The 18,856-nt window shown below is 50.9% G+C and overlaps 1 protein-coding gene across 26 annotated transcripts in view; it reads right to left on the minus strand.

The window, feature by feature from the left end:
• Positions 1-18,652, minus strand: part of EPB41 (erythrocyte membrane protein band 4.1) — a 199,073-nt gene extending 180,421 nt beyond the window's left edge. For 9 of the 26 annotated variants that reach the window (XM_089897478.1, XM_089897474.1, XM_089897532.1 and 6 more), the window contains exon 1: positions 18,265-18,395. Coding sequence is in view for 9 of the 26 variants with exons in the window: in XM_089897550.1 (XP_089753676.1) it covers positions 18,265-18,637 (373 nt within the window). In the remaining 17 variants the exon portion in view is untranslated. The other 17 variants (XM_089897529.1, XM_089897543.1, XM_089897535.1 and 14 more) reach the window with 9 other exon arrangements.
• Positions 18,653-18,856: the final 204 nt, after the last annotated feature.

The raw sequence follows: 18,856 nt of genomic DNA on the forward strand, positions 1-18,856 counted from the left end.
TATATGTAAAGGGCTTAGAACAGTGCCTAGCTCGCAGTAAGATCTACCTAAGTGTTAATTACTACTGCTATCTGGAGACTAAAATATGGACTGAGAGGTGTGGGGCTCGCTGACATCATAATATATTTGGTAAGCACTCAATTGCCTGCACCGAGCTGAGCACATTACATGGTTATCTGTTTGAAACATCATAAGAGACCCTTGAGGACCACCTGACTACCCTATCTGAAACAGCCTCCACTTACACACCCTTGCCCTGCTTTAATTTTGTTTCATGGCACTTCTACCTGACTTTCTACTATATATTTACTTATTTGTCCCTCTCAATAAATTGCTGCAGTTTAGACTCACTAGACTGCAAGCTCCAGGAGGACAGGGACTTTGTCCTCTTGCTCACCTCCCAAAACAGTGCACACTCAATAAGTATTTGCTGAACGAGTGAATGAGTTATCCCCATGTTATATATAAGGAAGCTGAGGCTTAGTTAGGTCAGGTGACTTGGCCCAGGTCATTCTGTGTACTAGGGGTGAAGCATCTGTTCTTGAATATTCTGGTCCCCTGCCTCAGGTCCTCAGGTTCGGGAGCTCTAGCTCTACCACCTCTGTGCCTCAGAGGCTTCCTTCACCTATCAGACCTGGAAATCTGGTGCCATGAAGGATAAATCCTGAAGATCAATCACAAGACAGCTCACCACTACCATCTCTGCGTTATCCAGCAAATACAGATTCATGAAAACCAAGATTCTCTATGCCATGAAGTGCTAGGCAATGACACACTGTACTTAAAGAGGCTTCATTGGAGTGTGTAGTATTTAGTAATCATCACCCTGAAAAAAAAGTGGGGATCTTAGGCTAGCAGAAAACAGCCAGACATAAGGCAGATGTAAACCACTCAAATGCAGAGTGCCGTGCAACACCACACCAAAACTGTTGACACAGGCTTTAGAATCTTAAAGGTTTCAAATCCAGTCCTGGCTTTTCATTCTTAGCCTGGAGATGAAAGGGCTTTGTAAACTGTAAAGTACTCTCCACACATGAGGGATTTTTGTTATTAGTTAGGTACACACCATCACCTGTTAGGCTAAGTGCCAGATGCTTGAGTATAGCAGGGCCCAACACATAGTAGGGGGTGAGAGGAAAAGTAATGCCCAACCCAAAGGCAGAGAAACTACCCTTACTCCTGTGCCCATCTGCCCTCTCAGAAGAGGCCTCTACAAACCAGACATCTGGTCCCAGCTCACCCTGCAGAGACTGCCATTGATTACAGAGTAAAGGTCCCAAGCACCATCTCTGAAGCTAATTTCCTAGGAAGAAACTCAGCTCCCTCCCTGCCTGCTGCTCCATGCCCACATCAGGGTGGGGGCTGTGCCATGCATGCTCCAAGCCCCGGGATGGGGTCTCTAGGGGCCATCTCTATCCCACCTGCCAGCTGAGCCCACCTCTGCCTCCCCCACCACCCCTCCTTTTCCTTCCTAGGGAATACAGGCCCTGCAAGCTGCCTCTCAGACCCTGGAGCGGTCAAGGGCACTAAGGGAAAAAAAGAAAAAAGACAACATGAAAGGGTCCTAATCCTTCCCCATTGCAAACTGAGCTCCAGCAAAAAGCAAACACCAGCTGCACAGAAGGGGGTGAAATTAGATGGTGAAATTAGGTGGTGACCAGGGGGGAAGGCCAGGGAGAGTAGATGGGGCCTCCAATGACCTGGAAAAGATGAGATTGGAAGAAAGCGGGGGTGGGGTGGGGGAACAGTTGGAGTCTGAACCATTCCCAAATCTGGGACGTGGGCAGATTAGGGACACAGCTGGCCTGAAGCCCCAGTGGTAGGGCTCATGGAAAACATTTGTCGGTTGTGGGGAGTGGCAAGAGATGAAGAGGGCTTTGAAAACCTGGGCCCACCAGCAAAGTGTTCTGAACAGTCACTACTGAATAAAAACCAATCCTGGTACCAAAAGTACATGAAGAGTAGAGCTTTCCGGGCTTCCCTGGTGGTGCAGTCGTTGAGAGTCCGCCTGCCGATGCAGGGGACATGGGTTCGTGCCCTGGTCCGGGAGGATCCCACATGCCGCAGAGCAGCTAGGTCCGTGAGCCATGGCCGCTGGGCCTGCGCGTCCAGAGCCTGTGCTCCGCAACGGGAGAGGCCACAACAGTGAGAGGCCCACGTACGGCAAAAAAAAAAACAGTAGAGCTTTCTATCTGGCCCATGGTAATAAAATTGCAGTCATTTTAGACCTTTTAAACACAAATGATAAATCAAACAAGCTATAACAAGGTGGAAAAATTGCTGTTTATACAGTGGTATACCTTTCTAGGGGATTATTTTCAGTAGTAGTGCTTGCATTGTTCACAGAAAATATAGTTAAGAAAAACAATTTTAATCAACGTAAAGCCATCAATCAGAAATAACTACCATCAATATTTTGGTGGGAGATTTCCCTTCTAGTACCTCTCCTGACAGATATACTTTTTTTTTTTTTTTCTTTTTTTTTTTGCGGTACGCGGGCCTCTTGCTGTTGTGGCCTCTCCAATTGTGGAGCACAGGCTCCGGACGCGCAGGCTCAGCAGCCATGGCTCACGGGCCCAGCCGCTCCACGGCATGTGGGATCTTCCCGGACCGGGGCACAAACCCGCGTCCCCTGCATCAGCAGGCGGACTCTCAACCACTGCGCCACCAGGGAAGCCCCCAGATGTACATTTTTGTTTATATATATTAAGTCATATGAAATTGCTGATTTTATAGGTTAAAATGGTCAAGTATCAGCAACTGCATATGGTTCAGCCTAATGCTTTTTTAAATTTTAGATCATATTGTTTCAGAACCAACTTTTTTCTCCTAACAATATATTATGACATCCACAGTGCCCTCAAGTGGATGTACCATAATTTAATTAAACCTAAATGTTATTAGACATTTAGGTTATTTCCCATTTTTCTCTCTTTTTATTTCTTTTTTCTTTTTCTTTCCCTTTTTTTCCCCCATTTTTCTCTCTTATATACTTGACAAATATCTTTTTATCTAAATCATACCCATGATTATTTTTTCGAACACACTGACTGCAGCATATATTTTTTAATTATAACCTACACAGCTGCCTGTGCTGGTCATTTTTTGAGATAAAAGCAAAAGAAATCAGCAGATGCAATGAAAGACAATACCATGAATGAATACTCTTTCACATTTGAAAACACGAGCATGTTTTGACCTCTTTGATAGAATGCACTTTGCTTACAAAAATTGCATTAAGCTCTGTTTTAAAGAGTTCCCTGTGCACAGTAAAAGCAAAAACAGCTAAGTATGATTAAAATCCATATATTGGAGTTGGCAAGTTACGTCCTTTCTGCTGTGAAGACACTCCAAGAAACAAGGGACAGAAGGGAAGGAAGTCGAAATTGTAAAATAGGACCCAGTGGACCGTTTAGTAAGGTATTCCTTTAGGCCTCTAGATTCACAAAATGTTAGAACTGGATAGGCCCTTAGAGATCATCAAGCCCAAGCTGATTTTAAACATATTGGGAAATGGGTCCAGATACTGGAAGAGACTTGCCTGAGGTCACATAGCACAGGGGCGGCAGAGCCCAAACTTGAACCCAAGTTTTCTGACCCCTACTCCAGATTCTGTTCACTGCCTTCTTCTAAGTGCAGCTACATTTCTCGTCCAAAGCTGGAGGCCAAGCTAAATTGTACAGCCATATAACCTAGGACTGTCTGAGCCGGAAGGGACCTTAGAGATAACTTATTATTAAAAATAATGACCAGGCTTCCCTGGCGCAGTGGTTGAGAGTCCGCCTGCCGATGCAGTGGACGCGGGTTCGTGCCCGTGAGCGGAGCGGCTGGGCCCGTGAGCCATGGCCGCTGGGCCTGCGTGTCCGGAGCCTGTGCTCCACAACGGGAGAGGCCACAACGGTGAGAGGCCCGCGTACCACAAAAAAATAAAAAATTTTAAAAAAATTTTAAAAACTAATGACCACTACATTTATTAGATATTTACTATGTGCCAGTCACATACTGAGTACTTTATATGCATTAATGCACTTAGCCGCATAGCAACCCTGCAAAGTGTTATTAGCCTCAATTGCAGTTGAAGAAACTACAGTCTAGAGACATTAGGTGATTTGCCCAATGTCACACAGTTTAAACGAAGCCCATCTGCTACCACTGTCCTCTGCTCCACACTGCTTTCATATCACTCTCAGGAAAGCACTTTGGAAATGAGATGAAGGAGCAACATCAACATCTGTCCCAAGACCCCAGGGAAAGGCTGTTGTGGCTGCTTCTGATTGAAGCCCTGGGCCATTCAAGGAGGGACCCAAGAATCTGACCTCCCATGACCCTCCCCAACCCCCTTCTCTCACCAGCTGGGGTATGCCTAATGTCCCTGATCCAGCCAAGCCTCCAGCTCACTCAAGCTTAACCCACTAATTCTCTACCCCTCAGGCAGGCAACCCTCTAGGCCCAGAGGGTTTCCCAAGAAACATGGGAACAGGCTCAGTGCCACCAGCTAGCTGAGCCCCTTCTAAACCTGCTAAAGTCAGCCTGGCCCAACCCTCCCCTGGGAGAGGGCAGAGGAGGAGCTACGGGGAAGCAGGAGGAGACTGGGTACCCAGAAATGGCCAGGTTTGACTTGCCCTAAGATCCTCCAAAGCTGCTGTGGCAGGACAGTTCCTGAGCTGTCTGTCTAGCATTTAGCTAGTCTCCATTTCTAAGCCTTCCAGTGACTGGGAGTTTTTCCACAGGGAAAAAAGAGAGAAATGACTGCAAATAAGTCCAGCCTCAGCTCTGCAATAAGTTCACTGTGTGACTGTGGGCAAGTCACTTACCCTCTCTCTTAGCTCGGTCTGCCTTAACAAAATGCCATAGACTGGGTGGCTTAAGCAACAGAAACTTATATTCTCACAGTTCTGGAGGCTGGAAGTCCAAGATCAGGGTGACACCCTGGTCAGATTCTGGTAAGAGCTCTCTTCCTGGCTTGCAGACAGCCACCTCTTCTCATGTCCTCACATGGCAAAGAGAGGGGGAGCTCGCTGGTATCCCTTCTCATAAGGACACTAATCCCATCATGAGGGCCCCTCCCTCGTGACCTCATCTAATCCTAATCACCTCCCAAAGGCCCCATCTCCAAATACCATCACATTGGGATTAAGGCTTCAATGTGAATTTTGGGCAGGATGCAAATTTTCATCCATTACACCCTCTCTGGGCTCCCATTTCCACACCAATCAAATAGAGGTACCCACCCAGGATATCACCCAGGGTAGCAAGAAGGATCAATTATGTGGGAGGTGCAAAGGGTTCTTCAGATTACAAGCCCACACCTGTGCTAAGTATGATTTTTATTGTTTATTTTTATTTTTATTCTGCTATCAACCAAGCAGAAAAAAATCCTCAATCCCAAGGCAAAAGGCTCCCTGGAACTGAGGACATGCTGCTCCCCCCTTTCTTCATCCAGCAGACATTACTGAGCACCTCCTGTGCGTAGGCACTGGGGATCACGGGATGAATGAGATGAGACCAGTAGCACCAAGAACAAACACCCTCATCATCGTCCCATATTTGGGTGATGGCAAGAAGAGATAAAAGGATTGGGGGCTTTTAAGGTAAGCAGACCGAGGTTCAAATCAAAGCTCCACCACTGAGATGCTATGTGAGTTCAGGCGAGTCACTACTCCTCTCTTCCTTATCTATAAAATGGGGATGACATCTGCAAGCCATTGTACCAAGTACTCTTTATGCAACACGTCACTGAACCTTTACAACAGCCCCTTGAACACGGTATGACTCTAATTCCCATTGTACAGATGAGGAAACAGAATCTCAGAGAAGTGAAAAACTTACCCAAAATCACCCAGCTAGTAAGAGTCAGAGTAAGGATTCAAACCCACATCTGCCTGGCTTTATTGCTAGTACCGTCTTACAGTTTACAGATGGCCTGCATTCCTGTAATGGTCATTATAATAATACCAGGGTAAAGAGCACTCTCTATGTGCCTAGATCCTTTACCTGCATTCCCTTATTTAGTTGTCACAACAACCCTATGGAGTGGGTACTATTTTAACCCCATTCTTTAGCTTTGGGAACTGAAGTCAGAGAGGTGAAGCAATTTGCCCAATATCACACAGCTAAGAAGGGGTATAGTGGGGAAACCAAGTGTGTCTGACTCCAGAGCCCTATCCTTGCCCACTACACTAACCTGCCTCTCTTCCCTGGTGAAGCCAAGCAGGTGTCTATCTCTTTATCTCTGTTTGACAAATGAGAAAGCTGAGGCCCAGCAAAAGGCACTGATGCCTACGGGGACCCAACAACTCAGCAGCTAAGCAGGGACTTGAACCCAGGCTCCTGAGTCTTAAACATAGGGTTATTTCCTCCACCCATAATACCTGAATCCTGGGCACCAGAAAATGGCCCTGTGAGCTGGACCTTTGGGAACTATACCTCCCCCAGAGGCATGGGGACCCCCCTCTAAACCAGGCTAGGCATGGAGAGCCAAGCATGTGTGGGAGAAGAAAGTCTGCAGAATACTGCCTGGGGAAGACAGCGATTGAGCTGGTATGCAGGTGCCCCTAGCTTTGGGCACCTCTGTCTTGGTCTTCCTAAGCCATGGACCCATAGCTGGGAAGGGGGTAGTTATAGAGGAAGCCACTCCAGGCCTGGGCCCCTTCTGGCTAGCACAGCTCTTTGCTGTGATTTCTGCTGAAAAACAAAAAGCTCAATCCTCTGGGCCTAAGTGCTAATTATCAATAATGACATAATAACCATGTGGGCACAACAGCCAAAGAGTCCCAACTAGAAATTCTGCATAGCTCAGACTCAGGAACAAAAGATTTGGGCACTCCAGCTGAAATGATGCCCTGGCAGAAAATGTCAGAAGCTAAAGGGCTTCAGGGTTGACCCAACCAAGGTATTATCTGGCAGATGGAGATGATGACCACTCATACAATTATTTATTGAGAATCTATTGTGTGTGTGTGTGCTCAGAATAGTGCTACACCCAGAGAGAAGAGGCTTCATTTATTCACTAATTCACTCCACAAATATTTACTGAGCACCTACTATGAACCACACACTCTTCTAGGTACAAGGGATATAACATTGAACAAGACAGACAAATATTACCATCGTCACTGAGCTTACATTCCAGTGGGGGGAGTCAAACAATGAGCAAATATTCTATAAAATATTGTATGTCAAAAAGTGATAAGTGCTGTGGAGAAAAATAAGCCAGGAGGGAGGATAGGGAGTGTTGGTGTCGTAGTGCCACACTGTTAAACAGAGTAGTCAGGAAAGGCCTTACTGAGCAGGTGACGTGTAAACAAAAAAAATTAAGGAGATGAGAGAACAAGTCATGAAAGGATCTGGGGGTAGAGTGTTCCAGGTCAAAGGACCAGCAAGTGCAAAGGCCCTGGGGTGGAAGTGTGGTTGGTGGATTCAAGGACTTGCTGCCTGAGATCATACCTCTAGTCATTAACAGAGCTGGGAGAGAAAAGGCATCAGACAGACTGATCACCCACTGTGTACCTGAACTCTTGCATCTTAGGACAATTCTGGAGGTAAGGATTATGCTCACTTTTCTCACCACTTTATAGTTGAGGGAATGAGACCCACAGAAGAGAAGTAATGATCCCACATCACACATCTAGAATAGGCAGGTCTGCTTGCCTCCAGCTTTCTCCAGCCTCCCTGCTCCTCTTCTATATGCCCTGTCTGTGCAAATCCTAAATACGTATGTGTTGAGTGAATGAATGAACAGATGAATCCTGCACATTCTCAAGCCCTGCCTTCTCCATGAACTGCTTCCTAACTGGCCTTGGCTGATTTCTTCTTGCCTCTGCTAATCTAAGAATAACAACAACAAAAATTGTAGTGTGCCAGCTATGGATGGAGTACTCTACCTGAATTATCTAATTTAGCCCTTAAGTACCTATGAGAAGGTGCTAATATTTTTCCCATTTTGTAAATGAGAAAACTAAAGCTCACTGAGGTAAAACAACTTGCTAGAGGTCCCACAGCTGGTCAGTGATGAAACTGCAACTCAAACTGAGCTCTGTTGGCCCTTCTTTTAATCCTGTAATGTTAGTAGAAACCTCTGACATCAATCCATCCCCTTCCTTTTAGAAAACAGAAGACAGAGGCTCAGAGAGGTCAGGAAGAGCTGGGTAAGGGCCACAGCCCTCCAGCCCCCAGTCTGGTGGTTCTTCTACTCTTCCACATTTGGGGCTGTGGACCAGGTTTGCCCTTCTAGGCCTATTTCACGGCCTCTGCAAAAGTCTTAGTGTCGTCTTAGCTGCCTGAGGGCAGTTCCAGGGAACTCAGAGTCCACCTCTGTCCCCTCAGCCCTCAACTGTCTCCACAGTAAAATCAGCTGAGGCCTGGGTAATGCAAGACCCTTCTGACTCTGCTTTTCAAAGTACTGGCAGTGGCATTTGATCAGAGGAGGCTGCGGAAGGGAAACTCTGTCCTCATGTGGCTCCTGGAAGAGAGACCATGCAGGCTTGGTGCCAGGAGGGCAGAGATGGGCAAGGGGCAGAGGCCAAAATCAGGCCAAGGGTGAGGATAGAGTGTTCTAGCCAACTAGGAAGGGGGAGGTGAGGGAGAGGGGGCAAAAGATGCTGAGCCTCTGGCTTTAAAACCAGTTTATTGGGTGTCATCAGTTCAACAAGAAACTGTATCAAATACTCCAGGTTCCTAGACTGGAAAGAGGTAGGGCAAAAGAAGGTTCTCAGAGGCAGCAGTTATAACAGCAGTCACAGTTGCTACCTACCACTGAGGCCTCATAGTGCTGAACCCTGGACTAAGTGCTTTATCTACATTATTGCCAATCCTCACAGTAAAATCAGCCCCATTCTACAGCAGAGGAAACTGAGGCTCAGGGAGGTGAAATGATAGCCAACATCAAAACCATTCACAGGATAGTACAAAAAGGGTCCGGAGACCTAGGTTCCTGCTGCATGACCTTCCGCCATCAGCCACCTGCTCTGATTTGAGGTTCCTGCATCTGTGCCAAAAGGGACTTGGTCACCAGCCTTTGCTGTAAAATCCAAGAGGCTCAGGGATCCAGTTCTGCCCAGACTATGGGGCCTCCCACAGATACGGGACATCACTCTGCTGCTGGCTTTGGCCTCTAGCCCAGGAGGGGCCTCTAGGGTGGGGAGTTGGGGAGAGCCCTGCCCTCAAGACTGAGCGTCCTTGGGCCTGAGGCCAAGGGGGGGCAAGGGGTAGGAGGGAGCAAGCTCGGCAGTGGGCCAGGACCCCTCTGTAGATTGGGCTTGTTTCTTAATCCTTTCCTTCCTTTGTTGGCCAGAGTTCACTGTCAGGAGAGGCAGGGGAAGTAGTGGGTGGGACCAGAGAGACCGAGGAGTCCAAAGCATGATGATTTAAGTAGAGTTGCTTTTGATGGGTGCACATTACATTCAGACACTGTACAAGGCCATTTGTGGGGATTACCTCATTGAAGCCTCCACCCTTCCCTATGAGGAAGGCTGCTGTCCCCATTTTACTGAGGTGGAAACTGAGGTTCAGAGAGGGCAAATGACCGAAGGCCACACAACTTATACGTGGCAGAGCCAGCAGGGAACCCAGGTTGTTAACTCCTGAGAGAGGCAGCCACTGGGTGTGACTAGAGTGGGGGTAAGAAAGGACAACGAGGGAAGGAGGGGGAATGGGAGAGGAAGAGGGTGGAAAGGGCCCTGGCAGTCTCTATGAGGGGAGGAGGCAGTTATGAAGATGCAGGAAGGAGAGAGTAGCAAGCGATCATCTCCAAAGCCCTGCGTGATCTAGGTCTGCTTCCCTGTCCATCCTCACCTCCCATCACCACCTACCTCTCCCTTTTTGCTCCAGCCATACCAAACTACGTACTTAGGACCCAAGCACATTGTGTAGGTTCAAGCCTTCACACACGCTCTTGCCTATGCCTAGAAATCTGTTCCCTCCACTGCCCACCTAGAGAGCTGTTATTCATCCTTCAAGTCCCAGCTTAGCTATCTCTTCCCCTGAGGCCTAGAGTTAAGCACCTGCTGGGCTGGGCTCGCTCTGAAGTGCTTCATGCTTCCTGAAGGGTAAGAACCCCCTCCGAGTCAGCTTTGTGCCCCCAGAACCTAGTACACAGTCCATGCTCAATAGATGTATGTTGTCTATACTTGTATTTTATCACTGAAACTTTGAGGAAGGCAAAACAGGTTTTCTTGTCCTCTCTCTCAAGCCGCGGACAACAGGGCAAGAGAGGGAGTGACGTCCAGGGGCCACACAGACATTCAGTGACACTGGCAGGGCTAGAACCCAAGGCTTGTCTGCACCTCACAGCCCCTGTCCAGCCTCCACCCCAAAGAGCTCTCTTCCCTGCTAGACCTACCAGGTTCACCACAAGGGACCCCCAAGGCAGAAGTAGGGGGCATGGGCCCTAGGGAAACTGAGGCAGAAGGTGGCAAGGAGCAGACAAGTGGCTTTTACCCCCTGACCCAGCTGTGTCCCTCAGCCAGAGACCCCACCAGGCCCCATCACCCCCAGACCTAAGACCTCACTCTCACCCCTTCCCCCTCCTGCCTGCCCACTGCAGTTTAGCTCGCCCTGCTGGCTCTGCCTCCTGGACAGAGCTCACAACCCCCCGCTGCTCCCCATTCTGCGGCTCAGCCCCAGGCCCCATGCCTCAGCATCACTCACCTGGAGAGTTGCCCCTGCCCCTTCCCTCCTGTCTGTCCTCCACACAAGGTGATCCTTCCGAAATAAAAGCCTGGCCACGCCATTCCCCTGCTTCATACCCAATGGTCCCCATGGCCTCTGGGCCAAGTCCCCTAACTCCCCTGAGCCTGTCTCTCCAGGCGCATCCCCCCAAGTGCAGGTCACGGCTCAGTACCTTGGCAAAAGCAGTTCCTTCCACTAGGAATGCCCTTTCTCCTGGTCTTTGCCAGAGGAGATGTTCACAGTTCACACTTTAGTGCTTCAATCAAAGGTGGAGTTGGTAGTTTCTATGTCCTCCTTCCCAACCAGACTCTGAGCTCCCAGACGAGGAGGCAGTTGGGGACAGAGGTGACACAGATTCACCTCTGTGCCCCATGCCCAGCACAGGGCCTGGCACAGAGTGGGTATGAATGAAAGCAGATGGCTAGGAAAGGGAGGTACATTCCTACTTCCAAGAGGCCTCCTCCCTCCCTATATGCAGGTGACTTTCAGAACCTGTTAGATTGGTTACTACCTGCCTGTCCCCAGCGGGTTCCTCCCAGGTCTGGTCTCCACTGTCTCAAGAGGGATATCTTTGTAATCCCAAAATAATACTCATAATTATAACTATAATAACAATAATTACTATCATTGAGTACTCACCATGTGCCTTATGTGCATTATCTAATCCTCATAAGAACTCTTAAGAGGTAGGTAGTTTCTTTTTCTATCCCCATTTTACAGATAAGCAAACTAAGTCTCTACGAGGTTAAATGTCTTGCCCAAGGTCACACAACTAGTAAGCGATAGATGCAGGATTCAAAGCCAGGTCTGTCTGACTCTCAACAACTACACTGGCAGGCCTTCTCCTGCTTTCTGTTCTCTTCTTTCTTGAAAACTCTTGGAGCACCAGGCTGGGTGGGGGTACTGTGCATGTGTGTGTGTGTGGGGGTGGGTGGGTGGGTGTGTGCGTGTGTTTGTGCCACACGTGTGTGTGTGTGCGTGCGCGCGCATGCACGTATGTGAGTGTGTGTGTGTGTGTATCTATATATTCAGCAAACAGCCCAGCAGCCCCCACCAGTACTGTGCTGGGCAATGGAGATGGACAGAGAAGACCCAGACCCAGCCTCTGCCTCCTTTGGGGAAGTAAGAGGGTTTCACACTAATAATTGTGGCCTTAGGGTGAGCAGATTTGGGTCTGAGCCCCAGCTCCACCCCTAAATAACTATGTGACTCTGGGTAACTCACGTGATTTACTCTGCACCAATTCTCTCATCCATAAAGTTGAGGCCATAATGCCTACCTCATAGGGTCACTGGGAGGACTAGATGAGATAATGTGTCTAAAATAACAAAACAACCAGCCCAGCATATGAAAAATATCCAATAAGTGGCAATAGTACATATGATGACTAGAGAGTCTCAGGATCCCTCGGCCAAGGTGGGATGCAATTCTCCAGGGCCCTCCCTGGAGCCTCCTCAGCCAGGGCCAAATAGTAATAGTGATGATGATTCCTACTCCACCCATTTACTCACTGAATAATCCTTCAAGGGAAGTATGCTTTATTAACCCTATTTTACAGGTGAGGTAACTGAGGCCCAGAGAAGGTGGTTTACTGAACCAAGTCACACAGCAAAAAATGGCAGAGCTGGGACCTCCACTCAGCTACTTCCACACTGGGCAGAAGCCAGCCCTTATCCCTGGGCCCTGGCCAGCCTGCTGGGGAGTCTGGGGTTCCTGACTCCTAGAGTCTAGTTCCACCCAGGTGGGAAGTTAAAAGTAGGAGAAAGGAGCCAAAAAGAGGAACACTTTACTTAGTCCTCTCCCAGAATGAACCCAGGCCTGGGAGAAAACCAACAGCTACCAAGCAGGGCCCTGTGCCCCGCACTTCTCACTGGCTCCTTCCCACGCCCGTGTGGGGCAAGTGCTATGATATGCATGTCGCAGATGAGGTCTCCAAGACTCAGAGAGGTTAGTGACTTATCCAAGATCACACAGCTAGGAAAGTGGCAGTCCTAGGAGGCAGAGTCCCTCCTCCTCATCCCTCCCTCCTTCAGCCCCAGACCTCCCCAGCCGACCCACCCTTCTGATGAAATCCAGAGGCTCTGCCACTCCTTCCCCAGGCCTAAGCAGAGGCCCTGAGTCTCGCTGCCTAGGCCCCTCTCTCTGCTGACTGATGCCTCCTTGGTACTTGATCCCACACTCAGTTCGGAGGACCCAGAACTCACTTAACAGAGACCTGGCCCCCAAGGAATGCACAATCTTGGGAGCAAAGAGGGGACTCATGCTCACTGAACCCCTATAAGGCTGGGCACTTCATATGCATTAGCCATTTAATCCAATACACAGCACAATGACGGGTGCATAGTGATGCTGAATTAATATTTTCTTTCATTCAGAAATATTCATTGCGTACCTACTATGAGCCACTCTATCGTCGGTGCTGGGATACAGCAGTGCACAGGTGAATAAACATCCCGGCCCTCGTGGGGCTTACGAGAATAAAAGAATAAACATACTTGTGTCAGGTAGGTGTTAATATTCCCACTTTACATATGCAAAATGGAGACGCAAAGAGCCACCCATCAGTGGCTAAAACCAGATGCAAAAATCACTGCATCAGTGTGTCAGGAGTCTGGAAAGAAGTCAGCTGGTTGTGATAGGATCCTAACTTCAGAGTTAGGATTTTCCCTCAGCTCTTCCTCCCCCACCCCGGGACTCCCTCTACACCTCCCAGTGGCCTCAGAGCCACAGGACGCACATTAGAATAAAGCCCATGTGGCAGTTACTTAGCCAAACCAGTACTCACCCAGAAGCAGCCATGGGGTCACGCAGCCATTGGGGGAGAAGCCATGGAGTCATTGCCGCAGTGGCACATGGAAGCAAAGGACAGCAGTGAGATACAAGCACAGCCAACAAACAAGTCTTTGGGGCCCCTCTTTGGCCTGAGCCTGGGCCCGGGGGAAACCCTGCCCTTCCCTCTGCCTCCGGGGCTCTTTGGGGCAGATACCGTCTTAGTCAGCAGTCTGATAATCTGATAATCTACCCTGAGCTCATCGGGTCTCCATGGGCCCAGCCCACTGGAGGCAGCAGGATCCCTGCAGACAAGCATTAGCTGAGTACCTACTGTGTGCCAGGTGTTGGTCCCTGCCCTCATGGAACCTACAGTCAGTGAGGAAGCAATCTTATAAATAATAACTGAATTACAACTGTGATGAGTGCTTCAAGGAGGAGACTTGAGAACTCGGGGTCATACCCTGGCTCTACCATGTACTAGCTTGGTGACATTGGGCCTATTTCTTGACTTCTCTGTGTCTCAGATGTTCATCTGTAAAATGCAGAACGTATTAGTACCCACCTCCAGGGTTGTTGTGAAGATTAAGTAAGTTAATATATGTAAAACATTTTGAACAATGCTTGGCACACAGTAACATAGCAAACTTCATAAATGTTAGCTACTGTTATCACAGGGAGCTGTAAGCATGGGTTTCAGAGAGATCTGGTGTGGGTCAGGCCACCATCTACCTGAGAAGGTAGAGACTAAAGGAGACAGCGAGAGGTGAAGCTCTGAGCCCAGTGCCTGGTGTATGGTAACAAATTACTCAATAAATAGTGGTGACATTCTTAGGGTTGTTCTCCAGTGCATCACCCCAGGGTAAAGCATCTCAGCAGCGTTGCTGTCAGAAATGCTCCCTCCCCACAAACACACACCCAGAAGTGCAGCTTTGGACTGAAAAATAACCAGCACCCACATTCTCACCTGATTCCACAAATGCCGCATCTCCTTTGACCTTCACAATGACCCCGGAAGTGGACAAAGGCAAAATTATTACTCTTCCCATTTTACAGATGAGGACAGTGAGGTGAAGGGACTCCTCTCTGTGTGTTCTTGGCCGCTCACTTCACATCTCCAAGACTAGTTAAGTGGTCAAGCCAGGATTCCAACTGGCATCTGCCTGGATGTTGTTCTCTAGGTCTTCCCATCCATTTTGCCCTTCAGTCTCTGCCATACTAGCTGTCCAGCCCCAGACAAGCCTTTGAACCTCTCCAACCTCAGTCCCTTCATCTAAAATAGTTGCTGTCAAACAGCCAGCCCAGGATCCAAGCTGTTCCTGACCCAAATTCTCCCTCCGCAGGCTCAGCCACTACTACCCAACCCCTCCTCTAACCCTTGACCCCATCACCAACCTCAGCCACTCACCCACAGGCCAAGGAATGTCTGTACTCAACTACTCTAAACCCATGCTTTACAGATGGAGAAACTGAGGTCCAAACTGGCCACATACCCAGGGTTGCCTTTCAGTGCCCAGCTCTTGCACTGAGCATAGGCAGGTGGGGCTGACCCTCTGGAGAAACTCCCTGTGAGGCCCTGACCCCCAAGTTGCTCCTTCTGCTTATTTCCCCCCTTACTGGAACCAGTGGGCACCCACAGAGCCTGTCCCCCACCTCCCCAGCCTGAACAGCCCAGAGCTCTGAGCTCACACAGCAGGGGTCAGGCAGGTTCTGCAGGTAAGGGCTAAGCAATGTGGGCACCTCAGTACCTATGGGGTGGAGTCTCCCCCTTTTAGCTGAGTCTGGGCTTTGGAGGCAGACAGACCTGGCTTAGAATCCAGCCACTTCCTAGCTGTGTGACTTTGGTCAAGTCAATTCACTCCCTGAACTCCTGTGAAATAGGGATAATACCTATTCCCTCATGAGGATGTAAGAATTATGAGGAATATGTAATGTTGCATATTAAAGGCTTGGCATAGAGCGCCATGCACTCTGTAAGTGCTCTCGAGCGGCTGCAGTTCCAACTGTGATTCGAGAACACAGGCCAAGAACAGGACTTGGGGGCCCAACACACTCAACCTTGTCCTTGCCCCATTCTCTCCCCCTCCCCTCATGTGGGGTGAGGGTAGTCCCAAACCAGGTCCCGGAGGCTATAGTAACAGGCGCCGGAAGATCCTTAGAGACTCTAGGCTCATCTGGCCTTCTCATTTCACAGAAAGAGAAACTGAGACCCAGGGAGAAAAGTGACTGCCCACAGACTATCAGGGAGTGGAATCCTGCCCCATTAATATAAATCTTAGGCCCCAGGGAAATTCTGAATGCCCCATCCCCCGGGGACTATCATAAAGGTCCACTCTGCAAATCCCCAACAAATCTCAGGCCACCATGACCTCTATGGTGAGTCTTTCATGGGTATCCTTTCAGCTCTTTGGCCAGCTGACCCATATATGTCATACAGTAGGTGCTCAGGAAAGGCTTAGGGAATAACCACATGAAATTACTCTTTGGTTCCACAGCTCTGCTCAGGCTCCCCCTCCAGAGGTCTCTTCTTGCATCTCCCTTCCTCACTTCCACCACAGCCCACTTCTGTCTCAGGTCCTATCAGCTGTACCCAACTCCAGCTAGCAGAGCTCTGCGCCTCCAGAGGCCTGTACTGTATCAGCATCTTCCCAGCCAGGCTGGGAGGTTCCTGCCCAGCAGAGTCAGCCAGGCTCCCTGCCAGGGTCCACTCTGCAAAGGGGGTGCTGGCCTTGCACTGCTAGGGGCCCCACCCCCACTGGCCTAGGGAGTGGGGCAGCCTGGGAGCTTCTATTGGCACCTGGGGCCTTCAGGAGGGAGGCCAGCCTGGTCTAGGCAGTTCAGGGATGGGCTGAGCAGGAAACACATGCGTGTCACCCACACACCCAGGCACTCCTCCTGCATCCCACATTGCTAGGAACTGGCAGGCTCTGCCTGTCTCTCCTATATACCCAGAGGAAACCTCAGGGCTTCCTCACTCTATTCCTTTCTTAAAACACCCCTGTTGGCCTGTTCCCAGAACAGTTACCATTCTGGTCACTGCACATGCTTTGCCTCATTTGATTCTGCTAATGCCTGTAAGATCTGGAGGCATTAGGAGGAACCTGGGGCTCAGAGAGGTGAAGTGATTCATGCAAGGTCACATAGCAAGGAAGTGACAGGACCAGGATTCAAACCCAGTTCTGCTGCATGTAAAGCCTACAGGGTACCAGAAGTCCCCTTCTGTCCCTCCTCTCTGCTCCCTACAGCTTCTGGATGCCCTTCTTCCCAAAACTTCCACCCCCTCTGCAAAGTCTCTCCTCCCCCATCCTAGGCAGAATTAACAATTACCACCTCATAGCTGCTATTAACACCTTGTTTACATGCACCCGACAGCAGCAGGTACACCTTGTTTACATGCCCCGGACAGCAGCCAGTATGGGAGTTATTTCTGAGATGTCTGTCTCTCTGACACTCAGGAGGGACCTGAAAGCAGGGAGTGATCCCAGTAAGTGCTCCTTAGACCTGAGAGTCTGTCACTTCTATCTCCACCCTCCCCCGCCCCCCATGCAAAAGTCCTCTGGCCTCCTCCTGTTGATCGCCTGCCCACGCCAGTCCCCAGGCCTGTAACTGGGGTGAAGTTGGGAGCATGCAGTAACATCAGGGGCTCTGTGCCAGTGCTCTGGCCCCTCCCCGGCCCCACCCTCTTCCCTTCAGTAGCTGAGCATCTAGCCTGACCTGACACCAGGCAGTTCTCACAGGGACTCCCAGCTTCCCTAAGCCCAAGCCCAGGTCAGGCTCTCCCCAAGCCTCCTCCTGGAGAAAATGACTCCAGAAGCAGAGAGGGGTCTGCCTTCAGCCCTAATCCGGGAACTTAAGGGTGTCACATTCAGCCACTCCCTCCCAGAAGAAGCTGTGGGCCTCGGAGTAACCTCCCCCAGTCCCACGGGGTAGTCCTCCCCTCCCGCCTTCTGGGGCAAGCTAGGGCTGAGGTCGATCTGGACAAGTCCCGGCCCTCAATTTGCTGGAGGGGAGAAGTCCTATCCTACCCCCAAAGAGGCGGGGTCTCTCTTTGGGGGTAGGATAGGAAAGTGTAGGCGAGGGCAGAAAACTCTCAAAGACAGAGGACAGGGACAGGGAGAGACTGGGCCACACAGAGGAGATAAGAGACACAGGGAACCGCGGGCAAGCAGGAACCAGAGCACGACAGAGAGACCTGGCCGACTGGAGACAGAGAGAAGTCTCCTAGACCAAGCCTGGAAGGGAGCGTGTGCGTCCAGGGCGGCGACCGGAGAGCCACCCTGGCGGTCAGAGCCTGCGCCCCAGCTCACGGGTCCCTCAGTCCGGAAACTCAAAGTCAGTTACGTAAGGGCCGGAGGGGCCCTGGGCCCGGGTGCCCCCTCCCGCTGCACGCCGCCCGCCCGCCCGCTCCGCCGGCGCTGCAGCTGGCCCGGCAGGAGCACTCGGGGCCCGACAGGGCGGGGTTGGGGGGGAGGGCTGGGCTGCAGCACTCCTTAGAGACACGTCCGCCGGAAACTAACCCGGGACCCCCGACCCAGACAAGCCCGGGACCGGCTGGGACCGCCAGCGCCAAGAGTCCATCTCCGGACGCGAGCTCTCGGACCCGCTTCCCGTCGCCCCTGCCCCTCCCCGCACTCCGAACTTCGAGACGCCCAGGCCCCTCTGGACCCCCAGTTCGGAACTTGGAACCCGGGACCCCTAGAGCCCCCGATCCCGACCCCTAGCACCAGATCTCTCCCCACCCGCGGGACGGCCCGGGCCCTAGGGAGTGGGTCCATCCGTATCTCACCCCGTCCCTCCCGGGGTCGGCCCCAGGCGGTCCGGGCTCACCTGGGCCGGATGGGGCGGAGACCTGGCTGGGCCGGGCCGGGCCGCGTTCTCGCCCTCCGCCACTCTCGCCCTTTAAGAGGTTCCTGCCACTTTGCCCCGCCGGGGGCCTCCACCTGCACTGACAGGGCAACTCCGGCTTGAGGCCCCGCCCCCGACCCGGGGCGCCTTCTGATTGGCGCAAGCAACTGCCAGTCAGCGGGGCGGCGTGGGGGAAAGAGCCAGGCACTGTGAGCGTCGCAACCGGGAAGGGGCGGGGGCTGCAGGTGCGGCCTGACCGGACGCCTAGCTCTGGGCGGCAGGGTGCTGACCCTTTGGGTCTGGGGAGGGTCGGGCAGACAGCTGCTGGATTGGCTGGTGTGGTGTCTGACGTCATATGGCGAAAGTATGGTGCAATTTGCCACGTGGTGCTACCCTTAAGGCTGGAAGGGAGATAGGGAGTTGGTCATAAGGGACCTAGGAAAGTGACCCTGGCGAGGACCCCTTGGTGGCCTGTCCCACCTGTGTGACCTCGAGCGAGTCACTTCTCTGAATCTGAATTTCCTCAACTATAAATCTTACAATGTTTTCCTGAGAATTAGTGAGATATGTTAAG

The sequence above is a fragment of the Delphinapterus leucas genome, chromosome 1, assembly GCF_059928025.1.
Source record: "Delphinapterus leucas isolate spDelLeu-1000000601 "Yukka" chromosome 1, BTC_Dleu_Yukka2, whole genome shotgun sequence".
Classification (NCBI taxonomy): Eukaryota; Metazoa; Chordata; class Mammalia; order Artiodactyla; family Monodontidae; genus Delphinapterus; species Delphinapterus leucas.